General features: G+C 43.1%; 1 protein-coding gene across 10 annotated transcripts in view; it reads left to right on the forward strand.

Annotated features, from left to right (window-relative positions):
• Positions 1-21,216, forward strand: part of ERBB4 (erb-b2 receptor tyrosine kinase 4) — a 1,095,893-nt gene that overhangs the window by 506,146 nt on the left and 568,531 nt on the right. For all 10 annotated transcript variants that reach the window (XM_039494132.1, XM_039494133.1, XM_039494137.1 and 7 more), the window contains one exon: positions 14,701-14,852. In XM_039494132.1, the coding sequence (XP_039350066.1) occupies positions 14,701-14,852 (152 nt within the window). The remainder of the gene's footprint in view (positions 1-14,700; positions 14,853-21,216) is intronic.

Below are 21,216 nucleotides of genomic sequence, written 5' to 3' on the forward strand. Positions count from 1 at the left end.
TGCATGCTCATCTGGTCAGAGAACAGAGACTATAGTCTGTGACCTAGCTGCCCAATCACAAGTGTAAACAGCCTGAATTTTGAATATTTGTGACTAATCCCTAGACTGAAAAATGTGAAAGTCTACGTACTGAGTAAATTGCACTGGAGTCTGGCTGGGGATAGACTGCCCAAAGATGCATCACAAATGGATGGTTGGCTCTTTTGGATGATGTCACAGGGGTGGCTGGCCCTTTCGGATGATTTCAGTGCTGAATATTAAGTCCAAACGTACACAACTGGTACTTCATTTAAACTTTCCAAAAAATCCCCAAACCAATCCTTTCGTTCATTATGGTCAGTAGGTGAGGAGTGGGGAAATGGTGGTGGGGCAGGAACACAAAATTAATGTGAGAGATGAAGAGATGTAATTGGGGCAGGGGGTGAGAGCATGTGTAAGGGGGAAAAGATGATGCTCTGAACTGTCCTTTAATCCGAAGTTCCAAGGTGCCCTATTGGAAACAATTTGTGGCTCTGTCAACCACTTATAGCCCATTTTCTAGTGTAAAAGCTAAACTGGGAGCCAGGTAATAGACCACATTTTCTTTTTATATAAAGGAAAGTGGCTGTTAGGCTATAAACTACCGCTGAAAGAGCAGTAGGGTTTCGGGAGGATAGCAAGGCATAGTCCAGGACATCTTAAATAAAAGAAATTAAAATAAGAAGGGGTTAGGGATGGTATTTATAATCTTTCTCCTATTTTTGTATCCTTTTACTAGGACCTGCTATTCATAGTGAAAGGATACATTGCACAAAACTATCTTTAGTTGATTTTATTTTTTAACTGAGACATAGCCATATTTGAACAGCGATAAACCACAATAACGTATCTTAATAGGATATTGGACTTCTCAGGGAGTGGGAAGCACTTAGCCTTCAACCTGATGATAGGTATGCATTGGTGCCTACTGCCATGACTTATTTCCATAATAAAAATAAATGTGAGGAAATCGCAATATGCTTGTGGATAACCTGTCTGCAGAGAAACTTATTTTTCAAAGCTGTGCGTTACATGCAAATTCTTCACTTATGGCTTGTCGGTCAATCTGTCTTTTTGCTTGTCGGTCTGTATTGGAAAATGTAAGGAAATCACAGATTTTCCTGTGCATATTGCACATACAGAAACCACTCTCCCTCATCTTTTTTACCAGCCTTGTGACAACTGTGGTGTGTGAATTTCTAATCAAAGCTGGGATGTTCACTCACAGAGATGACTAAGGCAGGTACAACAGTAAGAGAAACTATCTAGTGATGATACATACATGGCAATTCTCCTCCAACTAATATCAGGGGCATGTGAATTATTATTTTTTAACCAGTGGAGGTGCTCCTACTGCGACTGCTCTTAATATGAGATCTTTATTTTATTGCTTCTAGTCAATTTCTGGTGATGTGTATAAATGTGTTTAACAATACACAGTGATGTGCTTTGAAGGGGCACTATTATATTTATGAAATATAGATTAAAAAGTTTTTGAATTGCAGGGGAAAGCTGACATGTTTTGGCATAAATGTATTAACGTTCATAAGTGCTGAAGTATATATTGCAACAGCATCCGTTAAAATATTTGCATTATTGTTGCATTTAATTTAAAAAGCAGTGACAGTAGATAAGTGCCAGGTATTGTTTTTGTTATAAGAACTAAAAATAGGAGAGATGGCTAATTTAATATATTCTATAAAAGTCTGGGTTAGATGCAACTGAGAACCCAATTCAGCAAGTTATTTAAGCGTGTGCTCAAATTTAAATTTGACTGTATGCTACTCACTAAAATTAGGTGCATGCTTAAGTACTGTGGCAAAGTTCCTCCTCTCCTCTAGTAGGTCCTGCGCTTATTGGCGGATTTCTTCCCCTCAGTGGTTTTCCCCTTGGATGAAACCCATAGATTGGATCAACTACTCCTATGTCTGATTAGGAGTAGCGGGGTTAGGGGGGAACCCGGGCCCGCCCTCTACTCCGGGTTCCAGCCCAGGGCCCTGTGAATTACAGCAGTCTCTATAGTGCTACTTGTAACTGCTGCTTGACCGCTACAGCTCCCTGGGCTACTTCCCCATAGCCTCCTTCAAACACCTTCTTTATCCTCACCACAGGATCCTCCGGTGTCTGATGCTGCTTGATTGTATGGTGTTTTCCTCAATCCTCCAGTAGTACCCCCTCTCAGTTCTTAGTTCCTTGTGTCTTTTGCTCCCAGCTCCTCATGCGCACTTCTTTCCTCTGGCTCCTCCTCCCTAGACTGGAGTGAGCTCCCCTTTTTATACCAGGTGCCCTGATTAGCCTGCCCTGATTGGCTGCAGGTGCTCCAATCAATGTAGCTCTCTCCGGTGCCTTCTAGAAAGTTCTTAATTGGCCCTAGGTGCCTTGATTAGCCTGGAGCAACTGCCATTTTGGTTCCCATGGTACTAGGGATTTGCTTAGCCTGGGACTAACATACCTGTTCCTCAGTACTTTCCTGTAGCCATCCGGCCTTGCTCCATCACATATCCCCCCCCTCTGCTCAACACCATAGGGTTGGGCAACTTGGGACGCCAGGCAGTGTGCTCGTGAAAGACCATCAGCGTTGCCGTGGTGGCATCCAGCCCTATGCCTTATACGGAACTGGAATGGTTGGAGGGATAAGAACCACTTGGTGACCCTTGCATTCTTTTCCTTATTTCTCTGCATCCACTGGAGGGGTGCGTGGTCCGTCACAAGAGTAAATCGCCGGCCCAAGAGGTAATAACGCAGCGTCTCCATGGCTCATTTGACAGCGAGGCATTCTCTCTCGACTACTGCATACTTCTGTTCTCGTGGGAGCAGCTTTCTGCTTAGGTAGAGAATCGGGTGTTCTTCATCTCCAATCATTTGTGACAGAACTGCCCCCAACCCCACCTCAGAAGCATCTGTCTGTAAAATAAACTCCTTGGTAAAGTCTGGAGCTATGAGTATGGGGTCATTACAGAGGGCCGTCCGAAGGTCTACAAACGCCCCCTCTGCAGCGTCGGTCCACTTTACCATGTCTGGACCTCGAGCCTTCACCAGGTCCGTTAGAGGACTTGCCCTACTGGCGAAGTGGGGAATAAACCATCGGTAGTAGCCTGCCATACCTAGGAATGCACGGACCTGCTTCTTTCGGGTCGGCCGGGGCCAGTTTTGAATCGCTTCTAGTTTATTAGTTTGGGGCTTCACTATACCCCTTCCTACAATATATCCCAGGTACCTAGCCTCTGCTAGTCCTATGGCACACTTAGCAGGATTAGCGGTGAGGCCAGCCCGCCTTAAGGTGCAAGTGGGTTCCCCAGTCTGGCGTATGGATGATGACATCATCTAGGTATGCAGCTGCATAACTAGTATGGGGGTGCAGCAGCTTATCCATGAGGCGCTGGAATGTGGCTGGGGCCCCATGTAACCCAAAAGGGAGAACAGTGTACTGGAATAGCCCATCTGGGGTGAAGAATGCTGTCTTTTCTTTAGCTTCTTTGGTCAGGGGAATCTGCCAATACCCTTTTGTCAGATCCAGTGTAGTCAAGAAACGGGCACTACCCAGTCGGTCAACCAGTTCGTCGATGCGTGGTATGGGGTATGCATCAAACTGGGATACTTCATTCAGTCGGCGAAAGTCATTACAGAATCTTGTGGTACCATCAGGTTTGGGCACTAGAACAATTGGACTGCACCACTGACTGTAGGATTCTTCAATAACGCCTAATTCTAACATTTTCTTTACTTCAGCCTTGATTTCTTCTCTTTTGGCTGCTGGGATTCTGTAGGGTCTCAGTGTTATTTTGGCTCCAGGGATCATGTGGATATGGTGATAGGTCTCAGTTGTCCGCCCCGGTTTTGTAGAGAAAACATCTCGGTTACATTTAATCATATCGGTTGCCTCGATCTTTTGGATTGGCGTCAAGTCGGGTGATATCTTTACTTGCTCATGTACGTTATCCTCCTGGGGAAGAGTCTCCCGGGTGACTAAGCATGCCTCTCGATCATGCCAAGGTTTTAGAAGATTGATGTGGTAAATTTGCTCCGGTTTTCTGCGGCCTGGCTGCCGTACCTTATAGTTTACCTCTCCCACGGCTTCAATTACTTCATAGGGTCCCTGCCACTGGGCCAACAGCTTGCTTTCTGCTGTGGGCACAAGGACCATTACTCGATCCCCTGGTTGGAACCGTTGAAGCTTTGCTTGGTGGTTATAATGGGTCCGTTGGGTCTCCTGTGCTTTTTCCAAGTGTTCTCGTACAATGGGTGTGACCTGGGCTATCCGATCCCTCATCTGTAGTACATGCTCAACTCTGTTCCTTCCGGGATTTGGCTCCTCTTCCCAGGCTTCTCTGGCTATATCCAATATGCCTCGGGGGTGGCGCCCATATAGTAGTTCGAATGGAGAGAAACCTGTGGAGGCTTGTGGAACTTCCCGGATGGCAAACATGAGGTAAGGCAATAGGGTATCCCAGTCTTTCCCATCCCGGCTCACCACTTTCCTGATCATGGCCTTGAGGGTCCTATTGAACCTTTCCACAAGGCCGTCTGTTTGTGGGTGGTATACAGAGGTCCGTAGGGCTTGTACATGGAGCAATGAACAGAGATCTTTCATCAATTTAGACACGAAAGGTGTCCCTTGATCAGTCAGCATCTCCTTGGGAAGCCCAACCCGGGAAAAGATCTGTACTAACTCCTTAGCTATTGTCTTGGATGCTGTGTTGCGTAGGGGGACAGCTTCCGGGTATCAGGTTGCATAGTCTAGTACATGTTGGTGGCCCCGAGCTGTCTTCTCTATGGGCCCAATCAGATCCATGGCTATGCGTTCAAATGGTACCTCTATTATTGGAAGAGGTATCAAAGGGGCCCATAAGTGTGGGCGAGGGCTATGTAGCTGACACTCTGGACAAGACGTGCAGTATCGCCTGACATCTTCATGTATTCCTGGCCAGAAGAACCTCTGCAGGATCCTGGCCTGGGTTTTCTCTACCCCTAAGTGTCCTCCAAACAAGTGACTGTGAGCGAGGCTCAATATGGCTTTTTGATGTTTTCGGGGCACCAGAAGTTGATGTATCTCCTGCTCCTGCATTTGCACCACACGGTACAGGAGATCTTTCTTCACTATAAAGTAGGGTCCTGGACCTCGGACCTTCCCCTCCACTGGTATCCCATCTATCTCAGCCACCTCTTTCCTGACGTTATCATATCTGAGGTCCTCTGCCTGGTCCCGTCCGAACGTCTCTCTCCCAGGACTAACCTGCCTGAGCTCCCAGGGGCCGGCTTCTGCTTCTTCCAATGGCCTGTCGCCCTCATGGCTGGGGCCAGCCTCCGGCTCACCTTCCGTGTTGGTAGTTTCTCTGTTGGCTGCTCGTGCCCGTCTGCCTACTAGCGCAGTCTTCTGGCCCTAGGTCAGGATCTGGGTTCCCAAAGCCTTCACGGCCTTCCTTCTTTTTTTGTCTTCCGGGCCTTTTGGGGGGCTGAGAATAGATCCTGAGAAAACTCAGAAAACATTGGGGGTTGACATTCCCCCAGTGATGAGTCGCTGTCAACAGGGTCTCCACTTCCCTGCAGCCTCTCAGGGGGAAGTAAATTATCAAACCCTGGATAGTCTCTCCCAATAACTACAGGATATGGGAGTTTAGGTACAACGCCCACTGTCACCTCAATGGGGTTCCCCTGAACCTCTATCTCCACTGGGATGGTGGGGTATTGGCTCATGGCCCCATGCACACATGTCACTGCTACACGTTTGCCTTGCAGGAGCTGGCTACTTTTTACCAGCTTACCCGATATAAGGGTGATAGCACTTCCTGAGTCCACCAGTGCTGTAGTCTCTGTTCCATTTATCTTCACTGGCCTGGTATAGTTATGTGGGGCTAATGCAACGCCCGCCAGGTGGATAAGGGAGCATGGGACCTCCCAATCCCCCAAGTTGCATTGCATAGGCTCTTCGGTGCTGGGACACTGTGCTGCTATGTGTCCCCACTCCCCACATGCATAACATCTATAACTATTTCTAGTCAGTCTCCCATCCTGTGGGCTAGGGGGTTTAGTCACAGGGTTCCCTCCACTCAGGCCAATCCCTTCCTTCTGGAGTCTCTGTTGGTTTTCAGTCCCCCTCTTCCTCCACCTAGGACTCCCCAGGGGTTTAGCTGTCCCTCCTTCCAGGGTTGGGGTTGAGTGTTTGCTTCGGAAGGGGCTTTCCTTGCGTAGTTGGGTCAATTCCCTGGCTGTCATGCGTCTTTCTAGCAGCGTGATCATCTCATCATAGGTGCACGGATCGTTCTGGCCTACACATTTGCGGAGATCTGGTGGCAGTGCCCTCGTGTACCGGTCGATGACTAGAACCTCTAGTATCTCTTCCGGACTCCGGGATTCTGTTTGCAACCACTTTCGTGCGAGATGGACAAGGTCATATAATTGGGATCGTGGGGTTTTGTCTTCCCGATACCTCCACTCATGATACCGCTGGGCCCGTACTGCGGATGTTACCCCAGATCTGGCCAAGATCTCTGCCTTCAGCTGAGAGTAGTCTGCTGCAGCTTCTTCAGGCAGATCATGGTAGGCCTTCTGGGCTTCCCCACACAGGAATGGGACAAGGATGCCAGCCCACTGATCTCAAGGCCAGGCCTCCCGTAGAGCTGTCCTCTCAAAGGCCAGAAGGTATGCCTCTACATCATCTTCCCTTGTCATTTTCTGCAGCCAATGGCTGGCCCGTATGAGCCGTGTCCCATCATGCCCACGGTTCATTTCTGCAAGGGTCTTTACCTGGCTTACCAGTTCCTGCAACATAGCTCGGTCTTGAACAGCTTGGTCCATCAGCAGGCGGTTAGTTTCTTGCTGCAGCCACACTGCTTCTTGCTGGGCAGCTGCCTGGACACGGGTAGCCTCCTGCTGGGCCGCCGTGGCTTGTATCAGTGCCCGTACTACATCATCCATTGTGGTAACAAATTGTAAACCCCCTTCCCTTTTTTTTTTTGTGTGTGTGTGTGTGTTTTTAAATCACCCTCCTTCTTCCGCCGCGCTGTGCACACCAAAGATCCCACTCCTAACACCAGTTGTGGCAAAGTTCCTCCTCTCCTCTAGTAGGTCCTGTGCTTATTGGCGGATTTCTTCCCCTCAGTGGTTTTCCCCTTGGATGAAACCCATAGATTGGATCAACTACTCCTATGTCTGATTAGGAGTAGCGGGGCTAGGGGGGAACCCGGGCCCGCCTTCTACTCCGGGTTCCAGCCCAGGGCCCTGTGAATTGCAGCAGTCTCTATAGTGCTACTTGTAACCGCTGCTTGACCGTTACAGCTCCCTGGGCTACTTCCCCATAGCCTCCTTTAAACACCTTCTTTATCCTCACCACAGGATCCTCCAGTGTCTGATGCTGCTTGATTGTATGGTGTTTTCCTCAATCCTCCAGTAGTACCCCCTCTCAGTTCTTAGTTCCTTGTGTCTCTTGCTCCCAGCTCCTCATGCGCACTTCTTTCCTCTGGCTCCTCCTCCCTAGACTGGAGTGAGCTCCCCTTTTTATACCAGGTGCCCTGATTAGCCTGCCCTGATTGGCTGCAGGTGCTCCAATCAATGTAGCTGTTCCTCAGTACTTTCCTGTAGCCATCCGGCCTTGCTCCATCACAGTACCTTGTTAAATCCACTTAATTCGCAGTTAAAAATGCATAGTTAAAATAGTACTATTTACTAACTGTTTAAAATACACTTCCTGACCTTTTTTTTTTTTTTGTGCTCCTGTTTTTGATTCCATGTCAGATGTCACAAGCCACCGTGTTCCTTCTCCCAAAGAGCTTATTGGCCTCTGTTCAAATCTTGAAAGGCTAGTAAGAGATTCTTTCTTGTATCTCCAAAAAAGACATCTGAACATGCTATATGAGCATGCTTTATGAAATTTACAGTAGGCATTGCACAAAGAACCCTAATGATTCTGACTCCTAGCGGGGATTCTGACATTGTTCCGGATAAACCAGAACTCCTTTGTTATTATAAATAGGACCTGCATTTTCAGTCACTGCAGGGATCATTTTTTACATTGCTAGTTATATTTTCCAGTAAAAAAAAAAATCATATCAGATTCCTCTACTTCATCTAGGAGTTCAAGTCCCAGCAAAGGGAGGGTGGAGGCACTCTGAAGTCTTGCATCCTTAGATCTTCCCATGAAGAACTTCTTAGGATGGTTCTCGTTAGGGGATTTGTCATTATTGAGAAGACAGTTCACTCCTGGAGGAGCTTCTTATCATTTAGTATTGTACCCTGCAGTGCCTCATTGCATGGGCAGGGAGGAGAGATGCCTTGAGAACTTCATTGCTGAGAATGTCTGTGAAAAGGTGTAACACTGGGGATTTCCTTTTATGGGATTTATTTTCTTTGCCAAGAGTAACATTTGTTTTTGAACTCCAGCTCCCTTCTGGAGCACTACTTAAAAACTGACTTGTGTTGATTTGAAAAATTACCTTAAAATTATAAAACATACAGGCTGGTAATGGATATAAGGAATACACTTACCGCTCATATGCTTGTGCTTCCCAGGTGTGTGTGTATATATATATATATATATAGTGGCATGTAATCTATGAAGGAGCCTTTGGAGAATCTCTTCTTGGGGAGAAAAAGAGGTAATGAAGATGCTGGAAGGGTATCTGGGGAACTTTCCATCCTAAAATATTTTAAAACTCTTACACCTTCACTTTTTTCTCTCTAAATCATTATCTAATCTAGTTCTCGTAGGTGCTCATGCGGCTTCCATTACCATAATATCTGAGCAGCTCACAATTTTTAATGCATTTATCCTTAACAAAACCCACATTTTATAGATGGGATCTGAGGCATCGAGGAGCTAAGAGACTTGCTCAACCTCATACAGAAAGTCTCTGGCAGATCAGTGAATTAACCCTTTGTCTCCTGAGTCTCATGCTAGCACGTGAGCCACTGGTGCATCCTTCCTCTTGGCTCCATTACTGCTCCAGTATGTACTCCAGTTACACTTTTTGAGTTAATTTGTCCTATAGACCCCTGTCAAGTCATGTACTTCGATGCAGTGGATTGTAGTCTTCTCAATATGGTACTGAGGCAATTTGTACCCTCCGAGTTATGTACCCTATTTCCTGTGTGTATCTGATTATGCATTTGGGCTTTCTGCTCTGATGTTTCACTGTATAGAGCTATAGCAGCTGAGCTGTGCCATTTAATGCAGGGGAGGATTAAAGTTAGTCAGTGACCTTCTCCTGTTTCCTGAATTTGGGGGTACTGGGCAGAGCATGCTGTTGGGTACATATGATCCGTCACCTATTGGACAAGTACTCCATTGTGAGGAGATGCCCATATATAAGCTAATGCACAGGAGCAATTTCACATAATAAAAGGATTGTAGGTAATTTTTCTCTAAATTGTAAATGAAAGGATTGAAATACTTTTGTTATAAGATTGCTTTAAAGGGGCAAATCTTTTTTTTTATATTTGATTTTAAGGTTCATTTGACTAGAAGAATTAATTCTGTTTGCTAGCTTCTGTCAACAACCAGAAATTATTAATGCAGTAGGTTATCTGTCCAAAAGTATCTTCAGTGTAATAAAGCTTCTGGCCCTGATTTTAGTGTCACTGGGATGGCTCAGAGTCTTAAACTTAATTATGCACTTGCATGCTTGGCACCTGATTGTAGGATCAAACCCATACCTACTGCATAACTAGTGGGTCAGATCTGCAACTGGTATGAACTGGAAGAGCACTGTTGACTTGAAATCAGTGGAGTTATGCCCGTTTACACCAGCTCAGAATTTGGCCCAGTGTTTGCATTTATTTAGATTCTGAAAGAGCTTGGTTGGAAAAATCAAAACTTTCCCCTGAAAAAAAATTACAAGGAAAATTCACTTCAGAATTTTTTTGACCACAGAGTGTTGGGGTTCTCATGAGAATTTTCTAAACAGTATTTCAAAACAAAAATGGTTTAATTTTGACTTAAAATGTCAAACTGGGTTCAGCAAACAAACAAACAAATGGTAAACTGAAAAAAGAAAAAAAAATACTGAAAGATTGGATCTGGGGGGATAATAATGGGTCCATTTCAAATCCTTTCAAGAGGAAACGACTTTAAAATAAAAAAAAAGATGTTTTTAAAATTAGCCAGCTTTATTAATAATCCATTTAGTAACTTCAGCATACACAGAGAAGCAACATTAGGAAAGTATTTAATGTATTCTTAGCGTCTAATATAATTTAACAGCTGAAAACAAGGGGAGCCAACATTACACGAGAAGACAGTTCCATGTGGACCACCAGTGTATGGGCACCAGACCATAGTCTGGGAATTATTGTTCAGGTTCCTGCTACCAATTTGCCTTTGTAAGCCAGAAGAAGTTTTCTAGAGGGAAAGCTGGTACCAAATCTTTGTCTGTCTGCTTTAACCCATCACTTGCTGAACCATTCTGACACAACAGTAGATATCTCCACAGCCAATAGAGACTCCCAGTGAAGATCAGAAAGGAGAATTTTTCCTGTTTTCATATAAATATAAAATACCTTTGGTATAAATATGACAAGTATGCATTTATAATACTCATAAAAGCCTTGTTACTTCTTAGAATCATAGAATATCAGGGTTGGAAGGGACCTCAGGAGGTCATCTAGTTCAACCCCCTGCTCAAAGCAGGACCAATCCTCAGACAGATCTTTGCCCCAAATGGCCCACTCAAGGATTGAACTCTCAACCCTGGGTTTAGCAGTCCAGTGCTCAAACCACTGAGCTATCTCTCCCCTTCTGATGTTTAAAAATACCAAAACATTTGAAAAGTGTGTATTTCAGCCAATTTTATTGATTTTTCCTCTAATCCAGGGGTTTTCAATCTTTTTTTCATTTGTAGACTACAGAAATTTTGAACAGAGGTGCGGAGTCCTTTGGAAATCTTAGACATAGTCTGCAGATCCTCAGGAGTCCACGGACCATAGTTTGAAAATCATTGTTCTATGATGATAACAATCTTTTTCCGACTCCTTAGACATAGGGTGCGGACCCCCAGGGGTCTGCGGACCACTGATTGAAAACCACTGCTCTAGTCGTACAGAGATTTGTTTGTATTGATTTAGTCTAAAGCTAGGAATGGCTCCCAAAAAGCTATTTTGGTCTGGCAGGTATTTTATTTAATATGCTCCATGTTTCAAAACCTTGGCTAAATTTAGATTTGCTTATGTGCAAGAATGGCCACAAGGAGATGGTTGACAGAAAAGAAGAAATGCATAAGGAAAGAAATTAAATATAATTTCACCCCCAAATGTAAGTAACATTCAAATTGTGACAGACTGAGAGACCCAAGACAAAAGTGCGTTTAGAAAATATCTTCTAATTTGACTTTGTAGCCACTCGAAGTGTGGATTTTTTAATTTAGCTCACTGGGAACTCTGCTTTCAGTGGCTGTGAGTTGGTCTTTGAATGTAGAACAGAATGCCAGCCTGAATGTTAAAGGATGGTTATACACTCACTGAAAAGTCACTGTGTAAAAATTGCATGTTTGAATTTATGAGATATGTTCCCTGTATGTATTCAGAGTCACAATCTGCCAACTTTTTGGACTTTTTGGGCAAGGAGAGGGTTTTTGTTTGTTTGTTTGTTTGTTCACTTCTGTTTAGCTGTGCAACACCAACACCATTAAGAGCAAGTGAGGTGGATTCGAGTCTAGCTCTGGCATCATAAACAGAATTGTTAAAGGGACACAGTCACCCAGGAAACCACATCTCCATGTAGCACGTTGTACTTGCTATCTTTACAAGAAACACCTGTGATTACTACAGTTGAAAGATGAAAGAAAAAATATTTTCTTCTTTTCAGTTTGGTCACTGTGTTCATTTGACATCCACTTTGGCTATGTCTGCACAGCAAAAGCTTGAATCTAGCCAGCATGGGTAACAGCTGCAATGAAGACAGTGTGCTGTAGCCTTCAGAGTAGGCTAGCGAGCCCAGTATGTATCCAGGATCTGTGCTGGGCTTATACCACCCACAATGAAGCCCGGGCTGTGCAGTCTTCACTGCCATTGCCACCAACACTAGCTGGATTCAAGCTCGCTCAGGTAAGTGAGCCCATGCACAGTGTTTGCTGTGCAGACAAGGCCAACGTGTATAATCAAGGTCACCATTTAGTGGATAGTAGAACTTCCTGTCACATGAACTGGAAAGATGACATCCCTCTTCTGCAGTGCTTTAGGAGGGAATGTGTGACTGGAATCCCACGGGAGCCAGTTGAGGTCTCTCAATTAGGGTGAACTGCAAAGAGTGGGGCAGGCAATCCCCAAAGCTCATGGATATTCCAATACTTAGATTTACCAAGCCAGCACAAAATAGCTTTTATTATACCTCACTGGTTACACACTAGTCAACAACATAGTTCCCTTAATGTAACTCAGCCTCAGGCCTCCACCTTGATACCCAAGTCAAATGTGATGAGGATTAATGAAAATCTTATTCATCATATGAAAAAGATTCTACCAATCCCAAAGAATCAGACACATTACTTCCCAGGTCAATGAATATTCCAGATCTTACCCAAATACACAACAACAATTCTTATTAACTAAACTAAAATTTATTTAAAAAGAAAAGGGAGAGAGAATTGGTTAAAAGTTCAGCATACATACAGATATGAGTAAATCTTGAGATTCGGATTCAAAGCAGAAATGGAGAGCTTTGTAGATGCAAAGAGTTCTTTCAGAAATAGTTCACAGGTTATAGTCCAATGTTTATATTCAGGGTGGACCAGTCAGAACTAGGATCTCTGTCCTTATGGCTTAGGCTTCCCCAGCATGAAATCTCAAACAGACCTGAGATAAAAAGGATTGGGACCCAAAGATCTTTTATACAATTCCAGGCCTTCTTTGACAGTTTGGAGTCCTTAATCGAACAATAAAGGCACTCATGGGGACTTTGAAGTGGACCCATTTCCTAAGCAACTCCGGTAATTATCCACACACATTAACACAAGGCAGTTACCTGTTTTTCCACTATTTGCAGATGATTTGCTATACACTTCAAAGAGAGATGAATGCAGCAATATCTGATGTTTACAGTTCATTTAAATTTTAAGATGTTCTTTTGATCTGTGAATTAACAGAATACAGCATAGATAGGGACTGATTGATTACATTGTTGATTTGTACCAATATATATGTAAATACACACAGGAGCACTGCCAGCTTTTTTTTGGCACCCTCGGCGGCAGAAGGTTCCACCCCCGAAATACCGCCCCCGACAGAGGCGGCGGAAGGTCCTGCCCCCGAAATACCGCCGACAACCGGGGCGGCTGAAGATCCGGCCACCGCGGTCGCCGCCCCCCACCCCAATGTTAGAGCCCTAGGCGACTGCCTAGGTTGCCTAATGGATTGCGCCGGCCCTGAATACACAAAAACACAAACATGATCTCCCCGTATGTTTTTAAGGGTTGAATTTGAGTAATTTATCCTGCAGAATTCTTAACTCTCTTGGTCATGCATCAAAGTGTGCTTCCCCCATGGCTCAGAAAGAGGATATTCACTGGTAACAGCAGCAGGAAAATGGAAGCAGAAGAGGCAGCAGTCAGGCCTATGTAAAGAAATGGGAGAGGAAGGGGAGAAAAGGTGGGCTTGAGCACATTTGGTGTTGCTCCTGCATTGCCCAAATGACCTTTCTAAACATTAGCAGATGAACTGGAAAATTCCTTACCTGCTTTAAAAAAAATCTTTAAAAAGATGATATATTATTTAAAGCATGCTTCACCAGAAACATAAAGAAAATCCATCTCAAAGAAAATGAATCTCACCATGTTCCTTTAACCATGTTTTCAGTGTGCAATCCTCATTGTTAAGGAAGGTAGCACCTGGAAAGAAACCAGCTTGACTTTCAGAATCTGTCTGAGTTTAAATTAGGTGGGGGGGGAAAACATCTTTTTACTTGTAAATGAACAGATTTTGTTTGGAACCACTGAAAGAAGCACACATGGGCTGTCCTATTTGATGCCATTTCTACAGTGAGTTTTCAGAATAGAACTACACTTCAAAAAAATGTTTTTGAAGTCTTTCCAGTTTGCCTGATCCTTAACATATGTGTGTATATTTCATTATAATCATCACAGAGAAGAGAAAAGGGAAATTTCTTTGTTCATTCCTTCTGTACTTCCTACAAAAACTTTATAGACTGGAATATCTTTCTGGAAGGCTTCCTACAGTCTAGTACAAGTTATTGGAGTAACTGGATGAAATTCTCTGGCTTGTGTTAGAAAGGAAGCCAGAATAGATGATACTTTGGTCCCTTCTGGTCATAAAATCGTTAAAACTATGAATAGCCCTTCTAGATTTAGAGACATATTATGATCAATGGCAAATCTCCTATGGGGTTCACTGAAACTAGGATTTTGCCCTTACTTCTTTCTTATGCATTGCTTTGTAATATTTCTTACATTTCTGCTTTTTAAAGCCTTTTGCTTGTTCTCTGGTTAATACCACAACATTGTCTCCTTTGGTCACGCATATTATACTGCTGAGATTACTATGGAGAATATTTGTAGCTACCTGTCACTGCTGTTGCTATTAAGGCAACTTACAACATTTTCCTTTATGACATAATACAGAGATTAAAACAGGACTTTTATTGCAGTTAGGTGTATCTTTGTCTACAACTTTTGTTCCCCACTTTGCTTCTGAGTCTCTGATCATTATATATAATATACATTTTTTTTTCTTTTTTTGCAGTGTGCGCTGGTACTGAGAACAAGCTGAGTTCTCTGTCTGATCTTGAGCAGCAGTATCGTGCGTTGCGCAAGTACTATGAGAACTGTGAGGTAGTCATGGGCAACCTGGAAATCACCAACATTGAACACAACCGTGATCTTTCCTTCCTCCGGGTAAGCAACCTCTTTTCTCACCTTACCCATTGTGTGAGCAGATATTGGTGTTCGACTGCACAATAACAGAGTGTCTTGTTCATACGTGAAGTTTCTATTCTGCTGATTGGCTTAGACGGTAATAGAAGCAGACCATAAAAAGATACAGCAAAGTCACAGAGGTGCAAAGTACAAGAACAACAGTACACCAACTGAGTGTACAGTTGCCAGGGTTTCTGATAGAAGGTACTGGCAGTGCACATTTAATGTGTCTATGCTTCTCTGTGTTGCAAGCTGGTGTGAAGGTGTGTTAAGAAGGGACCTGGGAAGGTCAGAGGATCTTGCAGAAAAACACTGCTGGTTTTAACAGGCTAATCCTATTAAAATGCCAGGCAGAAACAGCTAAAACAGTAAACAATAGGTGAACTCCATATGCAATACTTGTGTAACATTTATCCCTTACTAACGTGTTCAGTAACACCCCATCTATTTACAGCAGTGGCTAGGGTGACCAGATGTCCCAGTTTTATAGGAACAGTCCTGGTATTCGAGGCTTTGTCTTAAATAGGTGCCTATTACCCCACACCTCCGTCCTGGTTTTTCACACTTGCCATCTGATCACCCTCGCTGTGGCATTACAATCTGTGGAGTCTGCAGGTGCTAGAGGATGTCAGTGGTGGATCAAGTGGCGCATCTGAGCTAGTGCAGTGCTGTCATTCGGAGACTGCAGACAGCCTGAGAGTAGGAATCAAGAGAAACGGGGAGGATGAAAGCCAAATTAAGAGTCGCTAAACGTCACTGTAGTTTATTCTTTGACAGTTGACTGTTTTAGAAGAAACGTCCAGCTAATGGGATCATCCAGTGTATTCTGCTTGTTGGAGAGTGTGCTCCACCAGATTAAGGCTGCAGTGTGTGGAGAAGAGAGATGCAGGGGTAGGAATGACTGTCAAGGGAAGGGAGAGGAAATGTTAGTATGATTGTAGCCCAAATGGGCCATAACATGGTATAGCTGGTCAATATGGATGACGTCAAACCATGATACAAATAAAGTACCATCTTATATGGCTTGTTTTGATTATGTACAACTCTTATAAAACCCCTTTCTGTGTTTCTAAATGAGTGTGTCTGTGTGTAGACACTTGTAGGAGATGCGGAGACCAAGGGAATAGGACAGTCAAAACCTCAGTCTAGGGCAAGGAATGGGATGGCAGATGCCCACCCTAAATGTTTTTCTTTGCATCGTTGGCCTGGGAAAGATCAGGGATAGGCAAAATGTTTGTTTTAGAGAGGTCTCATTTTGTTTTGCAGGATCTTATGTGAACCTTTTGTTTAATATTAGTTCACAAAGATTTAACTTTCTACTGTTGGTTCTAACAAAGCTGAAGCACAAACCAAACATTAACCCAATTGGCACATTTCGCTTCTTTTCAGGTTAAAATCCCTGCTGTTTCATGTGAGTTCCACTGCAAACCACAACTTGAGCTCATGGTTGCTCAAAACTTAGACCAGGCATGCTAAACGGTTTGTAAGCTTGACTCAAACTAAAAGGTGCGTTGAGGGTAGTTTTAATTCAATTTAATTGATGACCAGTTAGCTACACAATTGCAAATGCTAGTCTAGACATTCTGCAAACATAGAGGGTGAGTCTTAGGGTAAATCACCAACTTTAGAACAAGTGTCTATGGACTGTCTAGGCTAATATTCACAGCCATGTTAGTTAATTGCCAATCAGTTAACTCACGTCAAAACAGGACCACAAAATCTGCTCTAGACAAATCTTCACTGAACATGGCCCAAGTTTCCGATATGCAATGAAACTGCAAACAAGGTCAGATTTGCTTGGCTCCAAGTTTTGTTATGAAAGCTTGTAACAGCTCTAAATTCCTCCCTCTTTCACTGCACTGGCTGGCCGTTTGGGGAGGAAGGTCAGGATACGCTGTGAATTACTGAATCAGAGGATGGTTTCAGTGAGGATTGCTTGTGTTTAAAGCTGGCCCCACCTAACTAAAAGAACAGTTATGGACTATTCATTAAGCAAACTAGAAATGAAAATGAAGTTCTCTCCTATTTTGTTTCCCCCGTGACTCTAAATATTCTCCTTTTTTGTACAGACTCCTCTGCTGTTCTTTTTTTCGGCAAGCCTTAAACAGAAAAATAGAGGAAAAATAGCAATAAACTAAGCAAATGAGAAGAAACGAGGGCCATCAGTGGTAAATCAAGGCAATTTACTGGCTTTGGCTTTGTGGAGATCGTTACGAAGGCTTTTATTTATTTATTTTACCTGGGACCGCCCTCTCACAGATGTCTCGGGGGGCGGGGAGGACCCAGAAAACACAAATATGAAAACAAACCGGCAGCTCTAGTTTAATATGATAAATTATCATCATTAAACAGAGGAAAACATGTTCTTGGTGAAATAAACAAATAAAAAAGGTGGCGTATTTATGCTAATAATTCAACATTCATTACTTAGACATTATTACGTATTTTAAAAACAATTTTAATGACCAAACAAAGGCGGCAGATGGGATCTAACCAAGAGCCAGGCTATTACTCACTTTTAGCCTTTTAAATGGTGAAATCTGTAATGTAAGTGACACGCCACCTGCCCTGCTCCCCTCTACCCCCAGTCTTCTTACTTTTCTTCTACCCCAAATGGGCTTCAAGTAGCCAATAGCCAGACTGCTGGTTTATTTATGTTTCTAGCTGACGAGCATCTATGTGAGCCTTCCTTCTTCCTCATTAGTACTGACCCTGACTCAGAAACCTTTCACGCCAGCAAACAGGCAAGACCTGTTGAACTAGGCAAGGCGGGCTTTACTTTTTATTCTGCAATAGCAGATGAATACCAACATGAAGGGGAGGGTGAAGGGATGATTTTATTTGCACAGCGGAAGAAGATTAAAAAATAACAGCCCAGCTTTCATATTTATTCAGACACTTAACACCTACATGGATTGCTTTCATGTTCGGGTGTTAACTCTGTGGTTGTCTAATTATTAAAGATGAATGGGTCTACTTTTCCACTGCCTTCTACTTTGTTCAGTCAGTTAGGCCTTGTTTTGGGAAGGTTCTTAAGCAGGCTGTGCTTAGTCCAATTGACTTTGAAGAGAATGACTCATGCTTAAATTTACACACCTGCTTAAGTACCTTTCTGAATGAGGGACTTATTCTTGTGTAACATGCTGTCATTCTGTCTTACACACCTTGTATCACTTGCCTGCAGATGGATGAAACTGGTTGCCAATTCAAGGACCAGGTCATCATATAGGACAGTTACTGACCTTAGGACCTGTCAGGGTATACCCCCAAAAATGTGAACTCTGGGGTACCTATGTGGGGACCCGCATGAAATTTAAAAGGTAAATTTTATTAAAAAAGAAAGAAAGACATCTGAAAACTCAGGCTCTTTAGGGATTAAACACCAAAAATAACTTTCTTGAGGTTCAGCTTAAAGGTTACAAGAAAAACAAAAGCACCTGGGGTTAGCATGAAGGAATCCACAAACCAAAACAACCAAAAAGGTTCCTAATCACATCTGTCTTAACTTTTCCAGTGCTACTTACATCTCTGGGGTTCCAAATGAGGAATTTCTAGGTATGATGCTGATGATTTCCCAAACCTGGCTTAAAGCTTACAGCTTGTTGCTGCCTTCCCCTCTCTCCAGCCAGAGACAAAGACAACCTCCCTACCCCCAGTAGTTTTTCCAATTTGAAAGGGTACAGCCTCCCTATTGGTTCCCCTGGTCAGGTGCCAACTCATGTTAAGCTTCTCTTAACCCTTTACAGGTCAGCTAATTAGGGTACAGCTGCTAAGGAGGATAGCTTCTGCCATCTTTTAATTTCATTAATTAACATTAGTAGGACTGTTGTAAGCAAGACACTAGAAGTAATTCTTCCACTCTACTCAGCACTATAAGGCCTCAGCTGGAATACTGTGTCCAGCTCTGGGAACCATACTTGGGGGAAAATGTGGACAAATTGGAAGAAGTTCAAAGGAAAGCAACAGAATTGATTAAAGGTCTAAAAAACATGACCTGTGAGGAAATATTGAAAAAACTGGATTTGTTTAGTCTGAAGAAGAGAAGACTGAGGGGGAACATAAGTCTCCAAATACCTAAAACATTGTTATAAAGAGGAGGGTGATAAATTGTTCTCCTTAACCACTGAGGACAAGACAAGAAGTTCTGGGGTTAAATTGCAGCAATTGAGATTTAGGTTAGACATTAGGAAAAACTTCCTAACTGTAAGGGTAGTGAAGCACTGTAACAAGTTACCTAGGGAGCTTGTGGAATCTCTCATTGGAGGTTGTTAAGAACAGGTTAGGCAAACACCTATTACAGATGATCTAGATAATACTTAGTCCCACCTTAGTGCAGGGGACTGAACTAGATGATCTATCAAGGTGCCTTCCACTCCTACATTTCTGAGGGCAGGTCTACACTAAGGGCGGGGGTCGAACTAGGGTACTCAAGTTCAGCTACGTGAATAGCGTAGCTGAACTCGAAGTACCCTAGTTCGAACTCCTTACCCATCCAGACACCGCGGGATCGAAGTCCGCGACTCCAAGGTCGACTCCGCCACCGCCGTTTGCAGTGGTGGAGTACCGGAGTCGACCGGAGCATGCGGGGAGGTCGAACTATCGCGTCTAGATTAGACGCGATAGTTCGAACTCCGAGAAGTCGAACTCACCGCGTTGACCCGGCAGGTAAGTGTAGACTAGCCCTGAGATTCTATGATTAAGTAGTACCTTACTTCATGAGTAGCCCTGACCTTAATGGGACTCCTTGCCAAGAAAGGTTAATACTCTGCATGAATAAAGGATGACAGCATCTGGTCTTAACAAAATTGACACAGGTTAGTTACTAGGAAGTTCATGAATTTCAGGCTGTGCATCAGATCAGAACAGTTATCCTTCACCCATACTTTTCTTTCCCCGGAAGCCTAATCAATACACAAGAAATGTTCATTGATATGGCTAAATTGATTTAGAGAGACGAGATCAGTGAGGTAATACTTTTTATTGGACCAATATCTGGTGGTGAGAGAGACAAGCTTTTGAGCTACACAGAGCTCTTCTTTAGGTCTGGGAAAGGTACTCCAAGTGTCACAGGTAAGTACAAGATTAAACAGATTGTTTAGAATAAGTAGTTAGTATGTATTCTAAGGGACCATTCAAGGTGAAGTGGCCCATTAACACTCCTGTAGGGCAAAATGGGGAGGTTAGTGGGTTACAGATTGTTGTAATAAACCATAAATCCAGTGTCTCTATTAAGACCATGATTTTTAGTGTCAAACAAAGTTATGAATTTAAGCTCCCGGACTCATCTTTTGAAAGTGTTGTGTAGGTTTCCTTTGAGAATGGGGGCTGAGAGGTCAGCTATTGAGTGATCACTTTGTACTGAGGTAGCTTGATTATGTAATCATAGGTATGATTGCACCAATATAACTAAATTGATTTAGTTACACCAGTGCAAGCTCTTAATGTAAACAAGCTACACCAGCATGATGTGAGGCTTATGTTGATTTAACGTTATTATTTATCATTTGTACCTAGATGCTACAACCAAGATTGGGCCCCCTTTGCGCTAGACATAGTGAAAATCAGTCCCTGTCACAAAGAACTTACAACTGGACAGGCAAGACAAAGGGTGGGGCAGGAAACAGAGGGATCATGGGTTGTCCCAGGTCATTCAGCAGGTCGGTGGCAGAGCCAGGGATTAGAACCAAGTCTTCTGACCCCCAATCAGTGCCCTCGCCAATAATTATATTTGTTAAACTGAAATAAGTCTCACCTTGCACTGCTGCAGCACAACTGTGCTAGGGGTTGCCAAAGTGAAACTTAATCAATCTAGTTATGCTGGTGCACATTTCTTGTACGTAGTCAAGGCCAGAGTTGTGGATTAGCCCTTCTTTATGTTTGATAAATAACTGTTCAGAAAGGATCAAATCCCACACAGTTTTATATTGTGGATGACTATTTGCTTGAGAAAATGGGAACCTGTTCTAGTTTCATTTAGTAAAAACTGGCAGTTTATACTATGGACAGTTTGTACTTCTTAAAAGCAGCTTGATATTCAATTTTCTAAATAAAGCATGAATTTATTATAGCACAAAACAATCATTGCAAGTGTACTTGCTCGATTAAACAAATCTGGTACACAAGAGTTATGTTATATTAGTAAAGTGTTTCATTTTACAGTCGGCAAAATGTCTTCTTGTCACTGAATTTTATTTAACCAATTCAGATTGTTATTTTAAAAGGCATGACTGAAATACTAAACTACTAAAAATACCTCTTCCAAATTATTATGAAAACTTATTTCCAAATAATCAAATCTACAATCAGTGTCCTTAGTAAATAATGTACAGTGACTTTTATCAAT

Source organism: Mauremys reevesii, linkage group 11 (genome assembly GCF_016161935.1).
Source record: "Mauremys reevesii isolate NIE-2019 linkage group 11, ASM1616193v1, whole genome shotgun sequence".
NCBI classification, from domain to species: Eukaryota; Metazoa; Chordata; order Testudines; family Geoemydidae; genus Mauremys; species Mauremys reevesii.